The sequence below is a fragment of the Lycorma delicatula genome, chromosome 7, assembly GCF_047948215.1.
Source record: "Lycorma delicatula isolate Av1 chromosome 7, ASM4794821v1, whole genome shotgun sequence".
Classification (NCBI taxonomy): Eukaryota; Metazoa; Arthropoda; class Insecta; order Hemiptera; family Fulgoridae; genus Lycorma; species Lycorma delicatula.
The window spans coordinates 112,984,260-113,010,601 of record NC_134461.1 but is presented as its reverse complement, the minus strand read 5'-3'; the positions used below and the strand labels follow the sequence as shown (position 1 = coordinate 113,010,601).

Genomic DNA, 26,342 nt, shown 5'->3' with positions numbered 1-26,342 from the left:
ACGACTTACCAATATGGCGTTGTGTCAAACCAATTTTATACGGACTATAATTACTTTTAATACGAGAAACCCTTTGCAATGATTGAACATTAACTTAAACCTCTTCAAAAATTATTCCTTTTGAACTAAGCCGCATTTTGATACCATTGTTTTTCTATAACACGGCTGGAATTCTTTTCGTTTAATGATAAGAAGCGTTGTCGAAGACAATAACTGAATTCTCTTCCAAAGGACATAATACACCGCTAAACTATTTCTAAATAATTCAAATTCGTGTAATTATTTACGAATCGCGTTCTTATCAAAATCTCACCTTTTTCTCAATTGACCTACGGGGTTTTGTTTTCTTTGGAGATCGTAATTCATTAGTAGATTCATACTCGAGAATCACGTTGTACACTGAAGCAGCACAACTTATACTTACGTTAGCAGTTTATTAACATCTGAAATCAACGCCGTTTGATTATTCTGTAATTTGTAAGCGTTACTCTGATTTTGTAAGCATTTAAAATGATGTGTTTTTTCGCACGACTTAAGGGCTTTTTTCGCAGCCCACAAATTTTTATATATAAAAATGTTAAGTTCGTTTGTGTACGCTTCAAAAACTCCAAATGTTCTGCACAGATTCAATATTATATATAAAAATGTTAAGTTCGTTTGTGTACGCTTCAAAAACTCAAAATGTTCTGCACCGATTGAGCTCAAATTTTAGCACGATATATAACCCGCATCAAAGATTGTTTTCATCTATTTTTCACAACAGTCACATACCCGCGACCGCGAGAAAACAGTTTTTTTAATGGTCAGCTGTGTACCAGTGACCGCGCCATCTGCCGGAAGCGAGGGGAACACTCGCCATACTAGCTAAACGGCAATTGATATGATGCCATCAGATACCCACAAGATTGTCATTCACGCAGACAAAACGCCCGCTGGAGAACATGTCCGGAGATATAATGCTCCAACTATAGACGAAGTAGCAATTGTCATAGTCGGAGATCAATTCCAACCTAGAGATATTGTTCTCCATCGAAGAAACGATCAATTGATAAACGTCGCAGAAACTTCACTGTGCCACAGCGAGCGTGACAGGGCAGCTAGTTAAGTAATAATTTTCTCATAAAATAATAATAAAACAAATGATATTAATTTTTCACTTTTGAATAATTTTACACGACTATTACTGCTGATCATGTTAACAATGTACAAATGCAATGAACATTTTTTAAAAATAAAACCTTATGATTTTAAAGTAATTTAAACTCATTGTTTACTTGTGAGAGTTTGTTTAGCATTCAGTTTCATTAGTTTATTTTTTTAAGTTTTGTTATTTTAACATCAAGGAGTTTGAATATTCTTTTGCGGAAATGTGTGACATGCATTTAATGTATGTTTTAACAAATTTCAAGAAGGCAGAAGCAAAACGACTGTTTGAAAACAGGTTTTCTAATAGACGTGTGCCAAATGAAAAACCTTTTGAAAGACTTCACATATGGTTTAGGGAAGCAGGTTCATTTACCACAGGGAATCATGACCGTGGTAGACTCCTTGGTCTACCACGGTCTTCTAGCTATTGAGTTAGAAGAAATTGTTCTAAATCGTGTTGAAGAATCCCTTGACAAAAAAAGTACACATTCTCTGGCAATACAAGAAGGTGTGGCCGCGTGACCCTGTGGCGGATTTTAAATGGTTAACTGTCTTTAACTTTATCACTTTTAGCGCGTATAGACTGCCGATGATTTTCCACGTAAACCGGCTTTCTGTAACTGGTTTCGAAGAACATTAATTGAAGATCCTTTATTTTCGGCATGGATTCTGTTCACAGATGAAGCTTCTTTCAACAGGAGTGGCAAAACTGTTACAACCGGCACGGAGCGACAAGAATCCTCACGGTATCTTCCACAGTCAGTAGCCATCAACACGGATTTTCCCTGAACATAAGTGCAGGTATTTTTAATGACTATCTTTAGGGTCCTTTCATTCTACCAAATCGTTTAAGTGGAGAAAATCAACTTGCTCATTTGACCGAAAATCTTCCAAATTTGTTGGAAGACCTACCTCTACAGTTAAGAGGAAATATGTGGTTACACCACCTGCACATTTCAGTCAGTAGGTATCATATTTTCTGCATGAAACTTTTCATGGAAAATGGATACGCCGCGGAGAGCCAGTGTCCTCGCTTGCCCGATCACCTCATTTAAACCCTCTTAACTTCTACCTGTGGGGGTATTTTAAACATATTGTTTATTCAACTGTAATATTCTGTATTGAGGATCTTCAACAAAGGATCGAAAATGGATTTCAAGAAATTAGGAATACTCCCGGAATTTTTGAACGGTTAAGACAATCTCTCCGAAAAAGACTGGATACTTGTGTAATTTCTAATAGTGGACACTATGAACATCTTTTATAACTTTTAACAAATCTTAACTGTTTATTTTTAAAAACATTACACCTAAGGTTCTATAAAAATTAACGTAAGATTATCACAGATAGTTGTTTTATTTTATTTAATTATTAGGTCTATTGTTGTGAGAGAATTATTATTTAATTTGATACTAATTTACAATATTAAAATTAAGAATAAATAAAAACAATATTTAATCGAATTGAACGTAACGTGGAGGACATGAAAACGTACACAAAATTACAACATCGATTTTCTGCCAACTCGGCTATTTGTTAACCGATTTAAAAAAATAAATGTCGTTTTGTTCAAAATAAAAGGTTTATTATTTTAGCAATAACATACATTTTGATAAAATTAATATTTATGGAGATATAACGGATTGAAAAATAAACAAGATCGCCATTTTGTAATTTACGAAGGTATTTGTCCTGATTTTTTGCGAATTTTAAAACTTTTTTTTTTTAATTTAATTTAAATATATTGATTTATTAATAATTATTAACCACTTACTTTAAAAAGGGTTTCATGGTAAATAATTCAATAATAAAAATAAAAACAAGATTATGAAAAAATATCAGAAGTTATTAATGAAATAAAGTTTTATGTATTTTTCATTTAAAAAAAATGTGTACATGTAATTTAATAGGCGTACAAGGACGTCAGCCAGTCTCCGTGGCGCGAGTGGTAGCGTCTCGGCCTTTCATCCGTAGGTCTCGGGTTCGAATCCCGATCAGGCAAAGCATTTTCACACACGCTACTAATCGTTCATCTCATCCTCTGAAGCAGTACCTAACGGTGGTCCCGGAGATTAAAAAGGAAAAAAAAAGAAGTCATGTAGTGCCCACATCAGATTTTTTAAACTTAATTAAAATGCCGGCCTCCGTGGCGCGAGTGGTAGTATCTCGGCCTTTAATCCGGAGGTCCCCGATACAAATCCCGGTTTTCATTCGCTAAAAAAATTGTCATTTATCTCATTCTCTGAAACAATACCTCTAACGTTGATCCTGGAGGTTAAAAAAAAAGAAACAAATAAACTTAATTAAAAGTGTTTTAATTTTTCAAAGACCTGAATTTACTGAACTAATAACAGCTGTTTCTAATTTTTACAAATTCGTAACATTTCTCTGATAATTTTTTTTTATGTTTTCTATTTAATAATAAAGTTGATTTTTTTTTTTGTTCATAATAGAGTCTATTACAAAAACTTTTAAAATATTTAAATTGTCTACATGTTTTGGTAATAAAATTTACGCATTTATTAGTTATTTAAGAAATGTATTGTACATCAAACTTAAGAAAACCTGTTAATTTTCCGTTTTTCTTTGAATTTCTTAAATACTACGTAAAATGCAATTCTGAGACAAAAAAAAGAAACATAAGAAAAACAAGAAAACACATAGGTTCTGATGAAAAAAGACATAAGAAACCATTAAGTTTACTCCTTATAAGACGTCTTAAAAATTTCGGTATGACTTCACCAGGGAAACTGAAATCCAAGCGAAACTTTTCGCTAACCGTAAATTGATAGAAAAAATCGTGTTTGAACGTATGTTTGTAAGGAAAAGGTTTATACCTTTACTTTTCCTTATGTCAAGGTGAAATCAATTCCAAAAATTACTTTCGTTTCCTTCTGAATCATTCTACTTATGTAAAAGAAAATACGTTAGAATAATGAATGTAATATGAAAAAATGTAATATTAAAGAAATTTTTGAAAAAATAGACATTGGTCCGGCTTTGAAGAGCTCATCCATGTGACGTGAACCGGATATTACCAAACCAGGTGTCTCGCGACTCGGAGGAGGACACAATCACCACACAACCTGCACCCATCTAGATCCGGTCAGCTGAATGGGATTGGAGGTAATTGTTTCCCACCCAAGGAGACGACGGCTGGTATAAGTTCCAGAGACCCCAGGAAATCTCGAAACAAGTACACCTTGCCACTGTCAACGCGGACAGGTGGTTATCGTAATTCACTATACGTGGGAGCTCTGAATCCCGAAACCGTCCACAATGCCTGACTTTCTAGTAGCTGAATTACAGGAGCACGCCACAACTCCCAGTCGATAAACGCGTGCGTTTAACGTATATATAAGGTGTTCAATTCCAACCAAATGCTTTTTTTTTTTTTTATAATTTTTTTAATGAATGTTAAATTAAAAATATACTCTACAACTAGATAATTTAATAATATACAGATTATCGTTAAAAATTTTAATATAATATTTATAGATATAATTCATAATTAAGTTTATTGTACTGTTTTTTATAAAACACCTTCGGTTTCGAAGATTTTATCTGCAAGCATTTAAGTAGAAAAAACCTCTTACGGTATATTAGATGTAACAAAAAAAAAACATACAAACAGTCTAAAATAAATCATTTGTTAAGGTGTGAAAGTAAACCCATAAATCAGCTAATATGCTCACATATTTACATACACTAAAAACATTTTGTTTAGTAAAATGTTGTTTACACGTCGTCTTAAAAGTCTAATCGTAAAAATAAAATTTCTTAAAGCTTTTCAACTTTTTCATATAATTTTTGTTATAATTTAATTTTTGATACACCTTACTTTAAATGTGTAGGATATTTTTATTTTAATAAATGTATAAAACTAAAAATAGCTATCTAAAAAATAGCTTTATTAATAATCTTCTTTATTTAAAACTAGCAGACCCGGCAATGCTTCGCTGTTGCTAGAGTTGAGCATATATATATACTCAACTCTGTATAATGTGTAATAATACTCAAATGTGTATAATCTATATACGAGGGTTATTTTTTTTCAAGGTCCGATCGGTCGCGAAATACAAACCCGCGCAAAAATCGGATGATCCTTTGCGCATATGTGTTGCGCAGAGTCTCTAGTATGGCCTTTAATCACGCCGCGTCACTTCGTTTAATTCTGAACACGCAGCTAGCACGTAAACATGTCTACAACAATAGAAATTCCCGCCAAGGGTGAAGTGCGTGCGGTAATTCGATTTCTTCAGGCTGAGGGGTGTAATGCAGCTGAAATTCATCGACGAATAAGTAATGTGTACTGTGAAACTTCAATGAGTGACAATAGTGCAGGAACTTTAAAGCAGGACGTACAGATATGTTCATGATGCAGGCGGTTAAGGAAGGAAGCGAGTGTCAATCGATGATCTCGTTGAGCGAGTGGATAAGGCGATTCGAGAAAATCGTCGGTTCACAATTTCTGTATTGAGCGATTCGTTTCCTGAAATTTCAAGGTCAGCTCTCTACACCATTGTTAGCGAGAGACTTCAGTACCGCAAATTGTGTGCGAGATGGGTTCCCAAGATGCTGTCCCGACCATCACAAAACAATGAGAATGGACGCCTCCCTAACGTTTCTCCAGCGCTACCACAATGAAGGAGAAGATTTTTTGAACAAAACTGTCACAGGGGACGAGACACGGTCCATTTCGAAACTGAAGAAACAAAAGAACAATCCAAACAGTGGATGCATTCTCATTCTTCCAGTAAACCAAAGAAGTTCAAGCGAACCTTCTCCAACAGAAAGTGTATGGCTACTGTGTTCTGGGACCGGAATGGAGTTCTCTTGGTGGAATTCATGGAACGTGGCACGACCATCACTACAGCTCATACTGCGCGACTCTTCAACGTCTACGAAGGGCAATTCAGTATAAACGAAGAGGAATATTGTCATCAGGCATTATCTTTCTCCATGACAATGCTCGGCCGCACACTGCAGCTGTAACAAAGAAGCTCTGCAGCGTTTTCGTTGGGAAGTGTTTGATCACCCACCATACAGCCCGGACTTGGCTCCATCCGATTTTTACCTCTTTGCTTACATGAAACGCTGGCTAGGAGGACAACATTTTGGCACAGACATCGAGCTACAGACCACCGTAGAAACATGGCTGAAAAACACAGGCGGCTCCGTTCTATGACGAGGATTTGGAAAGTTGGTACCACGCTAGGACAAATTTGTAAATCGGAGTGGCGACTATGTAGAGAAATAGCGTAACTATGCAAGTACTTGCAAAAATTTTTTATTTTCACTGTGGTTTTAATTTCGTGACCGATCGGACGTTGAAAAAAAATAACCCTCGTATATATATAGATTAAATGAACATAATTGAAAGTTTGGTAAAACATTAAAAAAATGAACATTATGGAACTTCACAAAATTTAACCTTTTCCTTTTCCCATTTCATTTTTACTGTATTCCCTTTCCTACATTTTTTCTTTTCCTTCCCCTTCCCACAGTTCTCTCTCCCTTTCCCCTTCCTCTTTCCCTCTTTTTTTTCTTCTTTCCTGTTTCCATTTCCTTTTCCCCGTTTTCAACTTTTTTCTTTTTTAATTTTCCTCTTCTTCACTTTTCCGTTTTCCCTTTCTCCCACGCGTAAATCGACCCAGCAGTTTTTTAGTCTGTAGCAGACACACATATCGAAAACATTGAAATGTAATCGTAAAATATTTAGTATAGCGTGTGTTGCTTTTACGTCCAACAAATAGCGCTGTTTTTAAAAAAAATAAAACATGTTTTTACCTGTTACAGGTGTGACATCTTAGGTATATAAATATTAGGTATATAAAAACAAGAGTGCATTAGGATGCAACGTTGTGTCAACGTTTCAAAGCAATCGGGAAAGAACTTTCGGAGATTTAAGATTTTGAACAAAAGAACATTTACATTTTTATTTATATAGATTATAACAAATTTGAAATCATTTTGCGGGTGAAGATCACGCAACTTCCTCATCTTGCCTTCCTTCGGTCGAATTCTGCTGCAGCGCGAACCACGTACGGCCAGTACAAAACTACATCCATCATAAACTACGCATCAGAGATCTAATAAGCCCGCACACAAATATAATAATTTTTTCAGAAGATAACTAAATCACAAAAATTGAAATTAAATGTTTCAATAATCGCGCTTAAGGTATTTTACGTACACAATAAGATTATCTCATTCTAAAAAATTGTGTTTCCCTACATATTTCGCGATCGAATTTCATTTCTTTTTTTTGTATTATTATTGAGTAACAACCACGTATAGAGGCAAATATTTTGATAAATAAAAAAAAACTGGTGTAATTATCATTTATATTATTCAGTTTAATTGCTATTTTAAATTATCCATATTTAATATTTCAACATGTTGTTATATCATGTTTGTCGTCGCATACGCAACTTTTGTTTTGTAATACAATTTCGACAATAATTCCCGAATAACTGTTAATGACCTCAGAGAAGAAAAATTCAGACGGTATGAGCTTGACGACACTGCAACAGAAATGGGGCTTGACGTTGTTCGACATCCGCCGTATCACTGCCAGCATAACCCAATCGAGCTAATTTGGGCGCAGATAAAAGGTGAGGTGGCAGCCCAAAACAGTACATTTAAAATAAATGACGTAAAAATGTTATTGGAAGATGCCTTAAACCGCGTAACAATAGATGACCGGGAAAATGCGTTAAGACACGCAGAAAACCTACTAATAATATAGAATAATTTAATAAAGGATTGCAGGACGACCACTTCCAACGCTTTATAGTGAACTTACAAGCCGATGACAGTGTCAAAAATAGGATGGATTTATCAGGTGATGAAGACTTGTAATTTATTTGAGGTGATATTGACTTTCATATTATCAAGGAATCTGTTAGAACTTCGTCGGTAAGAGGCTACGAAGTCGACGAACTACGTTTAAAGATCTAAACATGACCTAAGCTAACAGCAAAATGAAAATGGGGGAAAAGTAAGTGTGAAAACATTATATTTCAGTTCAATTAGATTAGTAATAAAGAATAGTTTCAAAAACTACCTCATATTCTGTTAGACATGTTTTTTTTTTTAAATTTGATGAACTACAATTTTTTTAATTCCCATCACTTGTTTAAAAAAATAAAATAAAAGTATTAGTTTACAAGAGAATATTAGTTTTATTAAAAAATGAATAAATAAAACAGAAATAAATTCGGTTGGTAAAATCAAATTTAACGATAAAATTCAAGGGTTACACTTAAAGTAATAAGTACAATATTACATCACGGATTTTAGATTCGTAAAGGTCATTATACTAGTTTTATTAAAAAGGGAAAAATATGGTATGAAGTGAATGATATGACTATCAAAAAAAAAAAAAAAAAAAAAAATTGGCCGTGAAATTCAATTTGTTTGTTCTACGGCAATAAATTTTAATAATAAATCCATAAGATAACAATCAATAATTCATAAAAAAAGGATAATCTAACAAAACGCAGTGACATAAAAAAAAATTGTAAACCGTACGGTAAGTCTTGCAGCTTTCATTTCTTCCGCAAAAAAACAAAAATATTTTTGCAATATAAATAAAATTGTTTAAAAAAACGATACTGATATTAAAAAAGGTAAGACATTACATTTCTATTATAAAATCTGTTATTAATTTAGAATTTCCTTTAAAAAAAAAATACAACAGATATAAAACAGATATACAATAATAGATAATAAACAATGTTTAAGCGTTCCATGTAATAAGAAAAAAAAATAGTTACAAAACTCTTACTGGCCCGATTTCATTTATATGTAATACATATCACATTTACAGAAATAATAAAATTATTCATTGTTTAATAAATGAAATCGAGCCGGTAAGAGTTTTGTAACAAATTTTTCTTTTTTTTTCTTATTATATGGAACGCTTAAACATTGTTTATTATCTATTATTGTATATATATTGTCTATTACACATATTTAACATGTATTTTTTTTAAAGAAAATTATAAATTAATAACAAATTTTGATAATAGAAATATAATGTCTTATCTTTTTTGATATCAGTATCGTTTTGTTAAAAACAGTTTTATTTATATTATAGAAATTTTTGTTTTTTAAGCGGAAGAAATGATATCTGCGAGACGCTTACCGTACGGTTTACAATTTTATTGTAATTTTTTTTGGATAATTGATATAGTTTGCTTGCGTTTCCCGATGTGGTTAATCTTTTTATTTTACGTTTCTTAGTCAAATAGGAGGCAGGTGCAGTCAGTCACTCACAGTCACGTGGCAGTGGCTGTGTTGGTTGAGCCACAACACCTTCGCACCTCTTGAAAAATCAGAATTAAAAAAAAATCCCGTAAATGGTTTTTAAATATTTATCTGAAGAGTATTTACAAACTCAAATTTACTGGCATCTCTTGTTTACTATAGTCCGGATTGGGAAAATTTATTACAATCATTGTTCAAAATTTTTTTACCTATATCTTCATCTCCCTTCAAGGTCGAAATTAAAAAATCTAGTTATTGCTTTATTATTGACATTAAGATTACACTCACCAAAAATCAGGTTAATTTCTTCATTTATTATCAAGAAATTAAAAAAATAACAGGGTTTAAAAAAAAATTCAAAAATCCATTTTAACCCTTGAAAATCGGAATGCAAAAATCTAGAAATTGGCTTTTAAATATTCATAATCACTCAGTTCAAACCCAACTCAGTGATACATTGGTAGTTCACAATTCATTAGTTTGAACTTCAATCGGCAAATTTCCAAAACTATATATATATATATATATATATTTCTTTTTCGAGATGAAATATATCTAAAAACCTTCTCAGCTATGCCAAGAAACATGGGTAAATTTGTTGCAATTGATCGGGTAGTTGTTTTATTCTGAATAACAAAAACCCTCTTCCTATTTATATAATAATACAGATTACCTTATTTTTACACGACTCTCTAGAAAGGAGTATAATGTTTTTAGGGTGTATGTATGTTTGTTTCACTGTAGTAGCTCAACGGCCGAACCGATTTACATGTATGATCCCGCGTTGGAATCCTTACGTTACGGGTTATGTCAAAGGATATATAAATATGTATATATATATGTATGTTTAATTGTAACTACAAAGCCAAAAAAAAATCACATATACGATTCTAAATGGATAATCGAAAGTATTTTCAGTATCGATTTATTTTTATTTGAAAATAGATGCATTTTAAAATCTGCTACGATATTGAACGAATGAATTCATTTATTTACGGAAGTAAAATTTATTAATTTATTTTATAATTGTTATTTATTGTTTATAAACATTTAAGAAAAAAATCGTATGATTTTTTGGCGGGTAGTATGTTTGATCATGTAGGCTTGTTCTTTATTACTAAATATTAATTAATCCCTTTCTTTTATTTTAAATATAATTTGAGATAAAAAATTAGTTTCTATTAATATGATTAAGAAGTCTGGGCCTAATCTTTCTTTGATATTTTTATTTTAATAATACTGGTATTATTGTTATTACTAACGACTTAGCATTCTTTATAGACTCAGAACAAGAAGAAATTAACCGATAAAATACGGTACTGATAAAATATCAGTTATATATTAACTGATATTATATACGTTATATCCATAGGTTTTAGAATCGTGAAGTTTGCTCGATGATCACTACTAAAAAGTATTGAATAATAAAAAAACTTATAAAAATTAAAAAACACAATTGCAAAAAAAGTAAAAAAAAAATAAATCTAACTAAAAAATGGAAAACAAGATAAGGAAATAAATGACTAAACATCATTACGGACTATTTAATTAAATAAGTAATGAGTGATCAATAATTAAATATATTTTACAATATAATATTAAATAAATTTTTCATGTTATAGAAATAACAGGTATTTAAATTGTCTAATGATTAAGTTCTCATAAAGTCTTACATCGATAAGAAAATTTTGTCCAACGAAAATTTTTAAATGCAGTTGGGAGTTCTTTAATAGAGCCCTTCGGTAGAGTCTTATCGCGGGGGGGGGGGGGAGGACTCTATTAAAGAAATGCCTGCTATTTCTACAAAATTAAAAATATATTTAAAGAAATTAAAATTGTCTGAAAGTTGATTGGTCATCCATTACTTTATTTAATTAAATACTGCATAACAATATACTTATTTGTTTACTTTTTCTTTAATTTTTTTTGACAGTCGTTTTTTAATTTTTATAATAGTTTTTATTATATGTAAATTTAAATCCTATTATGTAATATTATTCATTCAGATCAAACCCTGTTCGCAGGTCATTAATTTAATTCATTAAAGTTTGTGCTTCAACCGGTAAATCTCCACTATTACATATATATGTTACGGTAAAACCCCAAATACCGGTAAATCTTAAGTTTTACCGGTAAATTCTAACATTTACCAAGTCACTTGGTAAAAGTCCGAAAAAATCTTGAAAACACATTTATTTCGGACTTTTACCAAATAGTTTTGGTCATTATTGACATTTACCATAGACTGTTGGTAAAAGTTGACGATTCTGTAATGAAATCACTCAAAAGTATGAATTTAAAAATGCTCTTCCCAATTTCGGAATTTCAGTGCATTGCGGGTGAAAAATGAAACCGGTTTTTTTTCAAAAGATTACAAAAAACTTTATTTTGCTATATAATACTAAGACATTTCAAAAACTTTACAATTGATTCATATACACTACTGTTCAGGAATGAATAATTTTCAGCAAACTTGTACAATGGTAAATATCAATATGTTCGTTGTTATAATCAAATGAATCCTTTCGAGAGTACAAATTACAAAAAATTCTATAATTGATAATAATGCCCATCACAAGTACTAGATAATAACTCGTATGCAAAAAACATTTGCACTTCATATCGATTACTTTTTGAATGAAAAATTTTGTTAAACTTAGTGTTCCAATTGTACGAAATTTTTTAAATTCACACGTTATTATTTATTGCAGCAAGGTTGACTATTATGGCATTTAGAATTACAAAGTAATTTTGCAGATTTGCACAAACATCTGTTCGACGTACACTTCTTCACGCAGTTGCATTTTCTGAATCCCTGCCCACCAACCAAAGACAGTTTTTTCACAACTTCTCGTATGCTCACTGTCATAATTCCAACTTCCTCAACACTCAAAAATTTTCTTTGCACAACGTAATCTGGTTTCTCGTATACATCGCTTGTAGTTTACCCACCTTTGTACAAAGTTCATAAAAAACATCGTTTTTAAAACCAATAATGACAGCTACAATTGATTTTGGGTCCAACTTTGCTCTATCTATATCTGGTACTTTCACTCTGACGTTTTTTATATCTTTCCTTAAGTTTTAGAATGGTTTGAACGAACAAAATGACTGTATTTAATGAAAAAAACGTTCAGTTGGGATTCAAAACTTTTTTCCCGCAACAAAAATTGAAAATAAATTGGGTTAAAAAACAATCCGGGTGTTAGACTCAGACCGTGTATTTAAGAGTTAACTATTAATTGATTATTCTCATGTTTGAAAATGATTAATTTTAATGCAATTTTTGAACTGAAATCCCGAAATTGAGAAGAACATTTTTAAATTCATGCTCTTTCCTATTTAGAAGTGTTTTCGTTACAGAATTGTCAACTTTGGCAACAGAATATGGTAATTGTCAACAATGACCAAATCGATTTGGTAAAAGTCCGAATTAAATGTGTTTTCAAGATTTTTTTCGGACTTTTACCAAGTAACTTGGTAATGTTAGAATTTACCGATAAAACTTAAGGTTTACCGATATTCGGGGTTTTACCGTAACATATATATATATATATATATATTTTTTTAGAAATTTTTCGGGATGAAATGTATCTAAAAACCTTATCAGTTATGCCAAGAAACGTGGGTAATAATTCGATTGCGATTGATCGGGTAGTTTTTTTTTATCCCGATCAAACAAAACCCGTCTTTCTCTATATACTTTTGTATAATAGTATAGATTTAGCCGTAACATTTCCAAATTTTTGAACATGTGGGAAAATTAGGGAAATATTTTTGTAAGATAAAAAGTTTCAGATGTGAGGTAGCAATTTCTTATGCGCACCAGAGTAATGCAATAAATATTTTGCTAATAAATATGTAAGATAAGTTGACAAAACGTTGGCGTGTAAAGAGAAAGGAACAATTCAGTATTGTTTTATTACTTTGGTATACCTTAGACAGTGGAAAAGGAAAGAGTGCCTTCACCCGCATGATGATTTCAAATCTATAATAGTATTTAACTGAATGATAGAATGTATTATAGAATTCGAGTAAGAAACAGTTAATTTTTTTAATTTCATAATATATTAAAACAAACATTTTTTTAAATATTTTCATTTTTCCTATAAAAAAAATTGCTGGCAAAAATACACACAAAATATTAAATGAACATTTAATCCAGTTTACAACCATTAAAAATAAATTTCTTCAATAAACATGCTTGTCTCGAAATTTAAAATTAAACTTTATTAATCAGCATGATATAACGCAGTTAAAAACAAATTTAAAAAAATACTTATTCATTTCTAGAAATGAGCGAGTGAAAATATGTTTCTAGATCATTTCCTGTTATTCTGCAGTTCTTCAAAAAATCGTTTATGCAGACGATGTAAGTTTGATTTTTGAAAAGTCGTCCGTTGATATTTAGAAAACACCTAAATCGGAACTACCACTAAAAAAGTAGTCCTAAAAACTAAAAAAAAAAAAAAAAGTAATACGGGTTAAATTGAGACCTTCCTGTTGATTAAAAAAAAGTCATATTATTATTAAATCCATCTGATCAATGTTTTTAAAAAGATAATCAATAAATCGAGTTACAAAAAAGCAGCATATCGGCGGTTTTAATTTGTTATAAAATTTCTGGGATGAGAAATACAGTGTTGATTTAAGGTTAGAATCAACGAAAAAAAGGACAGGATTAGTTGCGCACGTGGCCGTAGTTTGTTTGATTCCCTATCTTTACGTTTGATAGAACAATATCAAAGATGGTGATTCTTGAACAGCAAGTCTTATGCGTTTTGTAGTTTGTTAAATGGGAATCTGTGGTTACAGTTCAATGTACTACGTTCAATAGAAAGTTTAATTATGATTTTCCTGGTGAAAATAACATTCGCGAATGGCATGATCAGTTTAAAACGATCGGATGTCTATATAAAGGGGAAAGTACAGGTTCACGAATGAAGTAAGACGATTGTAATGTGAAAAATTTACTGGTAAATGGATTGGATGTAGAGGACAGGTAAATTTGCCAACGAGATCACCGGAATTTACTCCCTCATGTTACAGTTTACGGGAATGGTTTAAATGCAAAGTATACAAGCAAAAATTAGACACATGTGATGAACTGATCCCTCGCATTCTCCGTGCTGCTTCCATCATCAAGGAGCGCGAACAGAAAATTTAAGGAAACGAGTTTGAAAGTGCATCGATGTTAATGACAGAATTTTCGATATTCATTGTAAATTATAATACTGTATACACCACATTGAGTCCTTTTTTACGTATTTTATTTTTTCAAATGTGTAAATTTACTGGACTAAAAACAGCTGTTTTTAATTTTTACAAATTCGTAACGTTCTGATAATTTTTTTGTTTTGTATTTAATAGTAAAAGTCGATTTTGTTTTTATTCATCGTAAAGTTTATTACATAACTTTTTCGCAGATTTAAATTACCTACATGTTTTGATAATAGAATTTACGCATTTATTAGTCATTTAAGAAATGTATTGTACAACAAACTTAAAGAACGTGGTTTTCGTCACCGAAATTTTCTGTTTTACGTTGAATCTCTTAAAAACTACGGAAAGTAAAGTTTTGGGATCGTTTACATTCCATTATTCAGGTCAAGAAATATAAGAAAACATTAAGTTACCCCTTAAATGAACCTTAAAAATTTCAGTATGATTTCATTTTACCGGGGGACTAAAATTCAGGCGAAACTTTTCGCTAGCCGTAAATTTATTATAATATAGAGTTTCTGAACGTATGTTTGAATGAAAATTTTCCTTATTTCAAGCTCTGGAATCAGTTCCAAAATTTTTTTCCTTTCTTCTTGAATCATTCTGAATATGTAAAAATACGTATAATACATGTAAATTAAAAAAAAAAAAAATATTTTAATAGATAATATTTAAAAGAAATTTCTGGAAAAAAAGACATTGGTCCGGCCTTCAAATCATCCGTGTGACGTGATCGATTTAAGAACCAGGTGTAATGCGTCTAGGGGGACACAAACACCAACCTGAACCCATCCATGTCGGGTCATGGTCTGATAGATGAGGCCAAGGAGATATTTGTTTCCCACCCAAGTAAGTAGACGACGGCTGGTATTAGTTTCAGAGAATCCCGGGAATCCCGAAACAGTACCTGGCCACTGCCAACGCGGACAACTGGTTATATAAGTTCACCTTACGCAGAAGCCCCGTATCACGAAGCCGTCCACAATGTCCGACTTTCATGTAGCTGAATTACAGGAGCACGCCACAACTCCCAGTCGATATATGCGTCCGTTTAACGTGTATATAAGGTGTTCAATTTCAATCAAGTGCTTTTTTTTTTTTTGTTAAATCTATAACGAATGTGTCTGTTAAATATACATTCTACAACTAGATACTTTAATAATACACAAATTAACGTTAAAAACAGTAATATAATATTTACAGATAGATTAATTCCTAATTAAATAATTACACTGGTCTACAACGTTTTCGGAACAGCTACATTTGTTAGTGTTTTATAAAGTATTTTTATGCTAAAACAGAAAATGCAATCAAAAATGCTCTATCATGTGACGTTTTTATGTTATCTTTGTTTAAATATCCCTATTGAGACGAATGTATGTATAGTATAATTATATATTTTATGTATTTACATATTATAATCTAATTATGACAACTGTTATTTCCATATAATACATGTAACTGGGTTTTCTTCAAAAAATAAGTCATATTAACTACCCAAATGTTCCATCAGCTATTTGACCAATTCCTCATGGAGGCAATTTACCAATTCCGACAGTCTCAGCTTCCTGGCAGGAGATTTCAGATTCTGAAGAGGATTGTTCTAAGAATACTGCAGCGAAACATCCTTCAAGAGACAATGATTCATACCAGCAAAATTAAATAGTGAACCACATCTCGTTTTGCAAGTGGAACTTATCGATTTCATTTGCGAGTTGTATTTATCAAAACAGCAGGCAGAACTTCTCTAGCTTCATGCTTAAGGGAGTGGAATTTATTGAATAAGGATACTACTAAAATTTCAAGTTTAGAAACAGAAATAAAGACCCGATGAAATATTTCACTAAGAAAGATTCTGCTGTGTTTCGGGTTTGATGTCTGTTCTGAATATATTTCCCATAATGCTGATGATTGGCGGTTATTCATCGATTTGTCAAAAACCAGTTCAAAAACAGTAATACTGCATAATTAAAATAAGAATCCTTTTGTACCTGTAGCACATGCTGTTGAAATGAAAGAGACATCTTAAAAAAAACGTGTGTCATTTATTTTGAAAGAAGTCAATTATGATGCTCATTTATGGAGTATATCTGTGGCAACTCAAAGTTACTGGTCTTCTCAATCTGCAAGGTGACTTTACAAAATACTACTGTTTCTTATGTTTGTGACAGTTGAGCAACAAGTGAACGTTATGTGATTAAAGAGTGGTCAAACAGAGACACTTTCCCTCCTGACAAAACAATATTAAATATATTTCTTTAGTCAATCCTCAGCATGTTTTTTTTTTGCCACCTTTACATATAAAATTAGGGTTGAAAAAGAATTTTGTGAAAACACTGAATAAAGAACGAGAAGGATTTAAATACAGGTGTTTACTAAGTTAAGTGATGCCAAATTAAAAGAAGGAATATTCGTTGGACCTGAAATTAGAAAATTTTGACAAAAAGTTGAATACCATAGACCTAGTGACATGGAATTCATTTAAGTATGTTCTTTTCTTTTACATAACAAAGCAGAAAATAGTGATCCTTAGTAAAAAAATCTTTTGTTGAACTATACAAATTTAGGCTGCCGAACGCCATTAAAAATTCATTTTTGCATTCCCATCTTGACATTTTTCACAAATTTGGGTGGTGTAAGTGATGAAAAGGGATAACGCTTCCACCAAGATATATTGCAATTGGAGCAACGTTACCAAGGCAGATGGGATGACTCAATGATGAGCGACTAGTGTTGGTTTCGATAAAGAGAGGACCCTACTGCACACAAAAGGAAAAAGTTGCCCTCATTAAAGTTACTTGTTTCAATATTTAAAATTTGACTTTATTGATCAACATGATAAAATACAGTTGAAAACTAATTGAAACAATTATTTACTCATTTATAAAAATGAGCTCGTGAAAATATGCTTCTATATTTTTTCCTATTATTTTGCAATTCTTTTCTTAGTAAATAGTTGCAACCTTATGATAGAGAAAACTAATGTACAAGAAACATAATCTATACATCTGAAATATCAGGTTTTCTCTATGAAATTTAACTGCGACTTGTGCCTCAATGCCTGACTTCAGTATAAAATATGAGTTTTGTATTGGTTAACTACTCTGCTACATAAAAAATATTAGTGTATTTATTACTGCTAATCCCTGTTACACATATAAAACACCTTCGATACAAATTGAACCAGTCAGAGCTGCAACAGAAGTTAAAGATATTCATTATAGAAAGTCACTGTGATGAACAGAGTGAAGGTATCTTTTGTAGACTGAATATCACTTGCATTCGGGTGACTTGCCAGATTCAGTTTAGTGAAGAAGGCAATGGGAAACCAGTTCACATATCTCACATTCATTATTAAAGATGCTTATTACTCTTGAGAATGAATGTGTAATTTTTGAAAGTAGCTTGCATGTCAGATTGAGTAGAACTTTTCTGCACTTACATATACATACTATTCTATGTATTCTTACATATATATACTATATAATTTCCTTTAAATATTTCTCCTTATATTCTTTGTTCTTCTATAATACAAACTATCTAATCCTAGATACAGTATTACATACCACATCTGATCCATCAACCTTTTTATTTTTAACACATACTTCTTTTTTAAGCATTTTATTATAAAAAAATTTTATTTCACTATTATAATCCTCTACCAAAATACATCCATAGTGAAATGACACATTTTTTTTCTCTCTAGGTTTTCTATCACCTGAATTTCTTTGTTAAAAAGAGTTTTCATAAAAACATATTTTGAAGAATATCTTTGTCTGTTTATTTCATTCCCCTGTCTACTAAATAGTCTTCTGAAAGGAAAAAAAAATTAAACAGAGTTAAATGTCACAGAATTCACTGCCCAAAAATGTTTACTGTTGTATGAAAGAGTATTTTTATTCTACTATGATTAATTTATTATTAAAAGTGTAAATCAAACAACATAAATTTAGAAAATTAAATAAACTTGCTTTAAAAATGAATAAAATTCTTTTATTCATCAAAAACATCCTCTGTCAACAGAAATAATGTAAGTGGTAAAAAAGAAACAACAATAATATAAACCAATTAGCTGGTCAAATTATTCTCTCCACATTTTGAAAAATATCAGTCACAAATCTTAACACAGACAATCAAACTGCATAATATATAGTGAAACATCAATTATCTGGACACCTAGTTTTCAAATGTCTATTCTGATTCTTCTATTAGCAAATTTCTAATCATTTGAATTTTTGTAATGTATTTACGTAGGATAGCAGCACTGTTGTTTTGTTTGGCTATAGAAAGAGACAGAGATATAACACAACAATACAGTCCAAGCTTAGTCCTACTGAACAATCTGACTTAATTGTCAATCCATTCAAACAAGAAATGTTGTCTGTTTAAAATAAGTTGCTGGATTTTTTTGAACCTGTAATTTCTTTCTGATTAACAATCACTGAAACACACACACACACACACACATACAATTTTAAAATTTACTCATATAAGAATAAATTCAATATAGAATAGTTTACTGTTTTCAATGAAATTACTATTTTTTAATTAATAATAATGCATTAAAAAATAATACAACTGAGTTACAAATAAGCAATTTTCTCACTATCTGCTATCTTGGACAAAAAAAGGATTCTCATATATATAAGGGAAATAAAAACAAAATACCTTTATAAGAAACCGGTTTACTGCAATAAATGACAAAGATGCGAGTCTGTAGAAGAAATCTTCCACGAAAATAGCCTCAGAAGTTAGAATATCAATGGTAAGTTGCTATAGTATTATTGAAAATGAACTGAAAATGCAGCTAATGGTCAAAAGTTGATAGTTTAACAGTTCTAAACAAGTTAGATTTATAAATAATAGTTAATTAAAATTTACAATAGAAACTGGTAATAATAGATCAATGCATTTTAATGAGAACATTGCAATTATTTGAATGTTTAGGAAATGAACACATCATAATAACACTATCCACAAAAATCAAATTATCCTTGGTGGTTTTGATTTTGTAACAAATCAAATCGCTCAAAATAGATATACATATAACACACAAAGCATATAAATTTACGATTAATAATAACACAGAATTAGGCAGAGATAAATTAAATTTATAGCAAACTAAAATGAATATAATGATATTTATAAGGAGAATATAAATAAATAATACTTGAAAAAGGATGCAAAAGGAATAAATACTCTTGCAATTTCACTTGGAAAAGACAAAAAGCATAAATGTAAGAAATTGTATTACTTATATCTACAAGTATATCTATATTAAGAAATAAATATATTGATGAAATAGTCAATCTAAAATAGTTAAAATTAATTATACTAATTAATTAAGCTTAAAGGTATTAAGTTTAAAATAAAATTATTTATTTTAAACCAATAAATAATTTAATAAAATATTTAAATCATTTAAAATTAAATATTGTATAATATTAAACCTAATACACTGATAAACCTAATAGGCCCTTAAAACAAATATTTTAGATCATTTAAGTGTCAAAAATAAAATAATTTTTTAAATGTTGCTGATCCCCTCATTTAAATGGACGTGTAATAACCAATATCAAGAACAATCTAGAAATATTAAAAATAAATAATAAAACTCAATATATAGAAAAAATATTAGTATTTTAAAAAAAACACATAAACACTCACTTGTAAAAGAACGATTAAATCTTGAACATGATAAATTGTTTAAATTTCCATACCTGTTTTAATAGTTAACTTAAATATAGCCAATATTTGATTCAGTTGACCATAACAATTAGTTTTTATAAGTACATACAATGATGGTGATGTATCTTATAACTGTTGATGAATCCATGAATTTGAACAAAAACTTTAAAACCCTTATATCAAAGTGTTTTCAGCTATCTTTGTGACCATCCTCGGTAACTGGTATTGGTGTTCTCACAATAACATCAGAAGATGTTACTGGTGGTGATTTTAAACTGATTTACTGGTTGTTTTAAATTTTACTGGTGGTGAAGTTGAAATAATTTTAGATTCACTGTAGGGAACCCTCCGAGTTGGTCTACTAGTGGTGAACGCGTCTTCCCAAATCAGTTGATTTGGAAGTCGAGAATTCCAGCATTCAAGTCCTAGTAAAGTCAGTTATTTTTACACGAATTTGAATGCTAGATCATGGATACAGGTGTTCTTTGGTGGTTAGGTTTCAATTAACCACACATCTCAGTAATGGTTGTACTGAGACTGTACAAGACTACACTTCATTTACATTCATTACACATCATCCTCATTCATCCTCCGAAGTATTATCTGAACGGTAATTACTGGAGGCTAAACTGGAAAAAAAAAGATAGAAACACTGTAGGGATGATGTTTAGCAAGTGCATTTTGTCTAATATTATGTTCTGCTTGTTATCTCGAAGGCTAGATCATATAAAGATCTTTAAAAATTGCTCAAAAATTTAAAAAAGTAATCTGGATACAACATAGTCATAAGAACAAACATTAAAAAAAAAAAAAATCCCTTTTGGCACGCTGGAAGGCGGAAGTAGATTTTGTCGGTGCTAAGTAGGGGATAAAAAAGATTTCCACCTTAAAGTTAAGCAAAACTTCAAATTTGCTCAATGTAATGGTTGCATGTGAAAAAAGTTTCCCATGTTTAGCATACGACAAACCCCATCTTCTTACAATTCCAGCAACATTTTGGTCATCTGTAAGGGTTTGGTCATATAAAAATTGTTTCAGACAAATGTTTTAGGTAATATTTAGAGGACTAATGACTACTTTAAACCAATTTGATATTGTGCTTATTAAGGGAGGTATAATTTTTTTTGCTTCGAAACCCCATTTTTTCCACCCCCTGGGCCAGTGGTTGGTGATGTCCAAAAACATTACTTAATAGGTTTCAGGCCCTTATCCAAAGAATAGTAGGAACTTTAAATGAATTCGATATTTTACTTAATAAGAAAGTTATAGCGATATTTTGTTTTTTCGAAAAAGCCCCCATTTCTACCCCCATGGTTCGATTTTGCCCATTAACGAACTCAACCAAAATTTTGGGACAGGTAATTTTTAATGAACAATTTGAAAATGATTGGTGCAAAATTAAACCGTTATTGTGTCCACAAGAAAGTGAAATATATGTATGTATAAATGTGTATGTAAACTTTTGAGCTGATGGTGGTACTGGGGTCTGGGGATGTGAAACGCAAAATTTTCCGGAAGTTGAATCATGGTACCCATTACAAAAGATAGCTTTCTTATGAAATCTACCTAAAACACATTATTTCATACAGAACATAATCATTAAACAAATGCAATGTCCCAGGAATATATGAACTGAACATTTCAGACTATGCAGTGCTCTACATTGTTCAAATGGGACTCGCTTTTAAACAAAGGTATAAATGATGTCTTAGTGTTTTTTAAATGAACACTTAGTAATCTACACAATAATACAGAGCCAAGTTGTTAACCCCAACAGAAAATTAATTACCAGTCTAACAACACTGACAAAAATCTTTTTACTGTACAAGTACACAAAAAGAACCACATCTTGAACATTACAAAAAAATATAATTTTCAAAATAATGTTCAATAATGTTGTACTAAAGGAATGAACACAATTCAAATCCAACTCATTTTTAGACATCATTACATTTATATTGTCTGGCTAGTTAAAAAAACTGCCAATAGAATAGCTGACTCCAGTTGAAAACAGCAGAACAAGTCACTGAAGATGGTTGCAAAGACAACTGAACACTTTTTTGAAGGTAGTTTTATAAAAACATGTTGAAAACTATTTGTTTGTTTAGTTGTTAAAAAGATTTAAATTATGAATTAAAATCATCGTCAACTGCCAGAAAGAAAATCACAATTTTCCACTTTATGTTTCACAGGAGAGGAATTTTTCCCATTTTGGCACATTAAATAAGCTATTGATTGAAATCTAACTAGATAGGATTAATAAAAAATAGTTTTGATTTCCTTATTGTTCTGTTAGGTGAATTTTAATTCACTTGCACCAGAAGACAGGTTACATCCAGCGTTACCTCAAATAATAAAATTTTACAAATGCAGTAGTCACAAATTAGCAGCCAGTCTATTGTGTTTCATTTTTAAATGGTTATGAAGTCCAATTCAACTAACTAATGTAGACAAGTTTCATGATTCATGTAATATCACTAATATTATCCTTATAGAGTAGTTAAAATATCTTCCAGTTAGATGAACTAGTTAAACCCTAAAATGTAAAGATTTGCAAAAACCCCAATACCTCACTTTTGACATGACAACCATACTTTTCCCTTTAACATAGCTGAAAGTAAAAGCCAAATCTGATTTAGACATACAATGGATATGTACTGAAATATCAATGATGACAATTTTTAAAGTTGGTGAAATGAAAGAAAATTATTAATTAAAAAAGGATATATATATTTACTAGTTGACCCGGCAATGCTTCGCCATTGCTAGATTTGAGTATATATATAGATTAAATGAACAAAAATGAAAGTTTGATAAAACATTAAAAGACTGAACATTATGGAACTTCACAAAATTTAACCTTTCCCTTTTCCCATCTTCCCTTTTTTACAAAAATATTTCTTCTCACATAACTAATATATATTCTGAATAAGAGGCAAACCAGTCCATAAATGCAATTTTTCTAAATAACTGAACCCATCTAGCGGGTCCAATTTTTGCAGAGGCATTTATTTCTTTCTAAGTAACATATATTTTGAATATAAGCCAAATCGGATCATAAAGACAATTTTCCGAACTATCTCGACCCCAGCACCAGCTTTTTTTATTTTTCTTGTTTGGCCTCCGGGAATTACCGTTCAGGTATTACTTTAAAGGATGATTGAGTATGACCTGTATGAGTGCAGTCTTATACAGTCTCAGTTAGACCATTCCTAAGATGTGTGGTTAATTGAAACCCAAGCACCAAAGGACACCGGTATTCACGATCTAATATTCAAATCCGTATAAAAGTAACTGCCTTTACTAGGTTTTGAACGCTGGAACTCTCGACTTCCAAATCAGCTGATTTGGGAAGACGCGTTCACCACTAGACCAACCCGGTGGGTACCCTAGCACCACCTAGCGGGTCCAAACTAAATCAGAAACCTTCGCGGGCGTGCGCACAACTCACCAAAGTTTCATCGCAGTCGGATGAACGGTATAGGAATGCATACGGGACATTCTTCATTTTCTTATATATATATATACTTGCAGACACGGCATTATTTCGCTATTGCTAGATTTGCGTATATAGATTAAATTAACACAATTGGAAGTTAAAACATTAAAAAAACTGCGGACAGCAATACGAACATTGCCTCATATATATATATATATATATATATATATATAGAAGAAAGTCTGTATATTTGTTTGTTTCGTAATCTCGACACTGACGCCACCTAGAGGGTCCATTTTTTGCAAATAAATATTTCTTTCACGAAACTAACATATATTCCGAATATAAGCCAAATCGGACTATAAATACAATTTTTCTAAATATCTCGACCCCAGCGCCATCTTGCGGGTCCAATTTAATTCAGAAACCTTCGCGAGGGTGTGCACAAAACTCACGAAAGTTTCATCGCAATCGTATGAATGGTATAAGAACGAACATGGTACAAACAATCATTTATAAATGTACGTAAATATAGATATAGGTATTTTATTTATTTATTTTAAACATATAAAAATAATGCCACTGTACTATTTTTAATTCAACTAGCAGCTTAAAAGTTCGTTAATGAACTGGAGGGTATTATGAGGAATGCTGTAATGTGTACAGTATAAGAATAAATTTATTCATGAAAATTGTAATTAAAATAATATAACTAGTAGCTATTATTAAACGGCTTACAACTCTTATTAACATTAATATAAATTCTCTAAGCTATTATTACAGAATAAATTAATTCTGTCAATCTGTTTATTATCTCAGATTTTTATTCAGTTGATGTATTTAAAAAAAATTCAGGTTTATAAAAAATTTAGCTGTGCAAACTCCCTTAGTTTTTTCAACAGTAGGGTGGTAAAAATGTAAGAAAATATGTTAATAAGATATCCTGCATATATTTCATTCATACATGTAGAAACATCCATAAAACATATATTAGTAGTTACTCATTGGAAAACAGAAATCGATATTATAATTTAAAATACCTCAAAAATACTAATGCATTTTTTACATTACACTGTTTGCATATCATTCCATTTTAAATTATACGACTTAATAAAACTGTAATAAAAGAGTATCATTAATCATGAAGGTAATAATATACTTTTTCTAAGACATAATCACTCTGATATCTACCTTACCTTAATATTATCTGACTTTTTATGTTTTGTTCTAACGGTAATTGATTAGTAAACTTCTACATTTAAAGAGTAGAGAGGTCATCAGGTTAGGTAACCATAAATATATCTTAAATACATAGTTTATTCAGATTTTTATATAATAAATCATACATTTATTCACAAATCAATACTATACTTACTATAATTACAGTTAACTTATGACATAAATTTGACAGCATATAAAAAGCCTGACCATGATTCAAATCTACAATCTTTTGGATGAAAGGCAGAGATGCTATCACTCCACCAAGGGAGTTATGAAAGCAACATTATTTTATTATTAGTAACAATAATAGTATATTTTATACATTAAGCTAGAATGAATTGTTAAAATTATATCACAGATAATTAAACTTATCATTAGCCTAAAATAAAATAAAAAATTCAGCTAAAGGATTTTTGAATAACAAGGAATTAAATACATGAGGATGCGAAAAGTTACATTAATTTAATTAATGTTATTCAAAAACTCTTTGACTAAGTTTTTTATTTTCATTTAATTTAAAAAAAAGTTCTTTAAATTAGGTCTAAGGATTTTTTAAATTTTTAGATGGTTTAATGAAAGTAGCAATGGAAACGTAATAAAGATCTTTCTTTCACATTGAAATTAAAAATACTGCAATTGTGTTGTATGGTATGATGGAAGTGCATAGTATTTTTTTTGGAGAAAAATTGTTTCAATTTACTTACCAAAGCAGGTGAAAAATTTCATTCATCCACAATGTAATAAAACACTGAGTCTCATCTCTGAGCTCCAAACATATTTTTTAGGAAATAAAAATAGAGTTACTTACATTTTGTACAGTCTATGTGTACAAAACTATATACATATTGTTATACTTATAATAAAACTGTTATTTATATTCTCTAGTAAAACAAATAAACTTTTATTTAATCTGACCGGCACTCCAGCTGGTAGAAAGCGATCAAGACTTGCTACTGGTATGATGAAACAGTCTCTATCAAGTGTTGCAAGTGTCAAAGGTTCAGCTCTTGGGACTTGTTGCAGAGCGATTGGAGCAGTGTTTGGTTTGGCGTTCCCATTGTTGAAACTGACCTGTAGACATAAAATTACTATTCTATTCTCAATTAGCTGTCATTTTTTATGTTTTATATAGATTTTGAAGTTTAAGAGAAGAAACATACATATTATTAATTAATATCAAACACTACATGTTATATACACTAATAAATATTTTAATTTAAAGTTTAGCGCTTAAAACTGATATCTATGAGACTTAACTCTAGTATGTAGTAATATACATAGATTTATCAGATAAACCATACAAACATTCTCTGAAATATTACTGTAATCACAATAATACCAACTCTTACTT

At 30.8% G+C, this 26,342-nt stretch overlaps 1 protein-coding gene across 3 annotated transcripts in view; it reads right to left on the bottom strand.

Moving 5' to 3' along the window:
- LOC142327663 (uncharacterized) overlaps positions 1-26,342 on the bottom strand; it is a 77,715-nt gene that overhangs the window by 16,149 nt on the left and 35,224 nt on the right. For all 3 annotated transcript variants that reach the window (XM_075370888.1, XM_075370889.1, XM_075370890.1), the window contains one exon: positions 25,907-26,062. In XM_075370888.1, the coding sequence (XP_075227003.1) occupies positions 25,907-26,062 (156 nt within the window). The remainder of the gene's footprint in view (positions 1-25,906; positions 26,063-26,342) is intronic.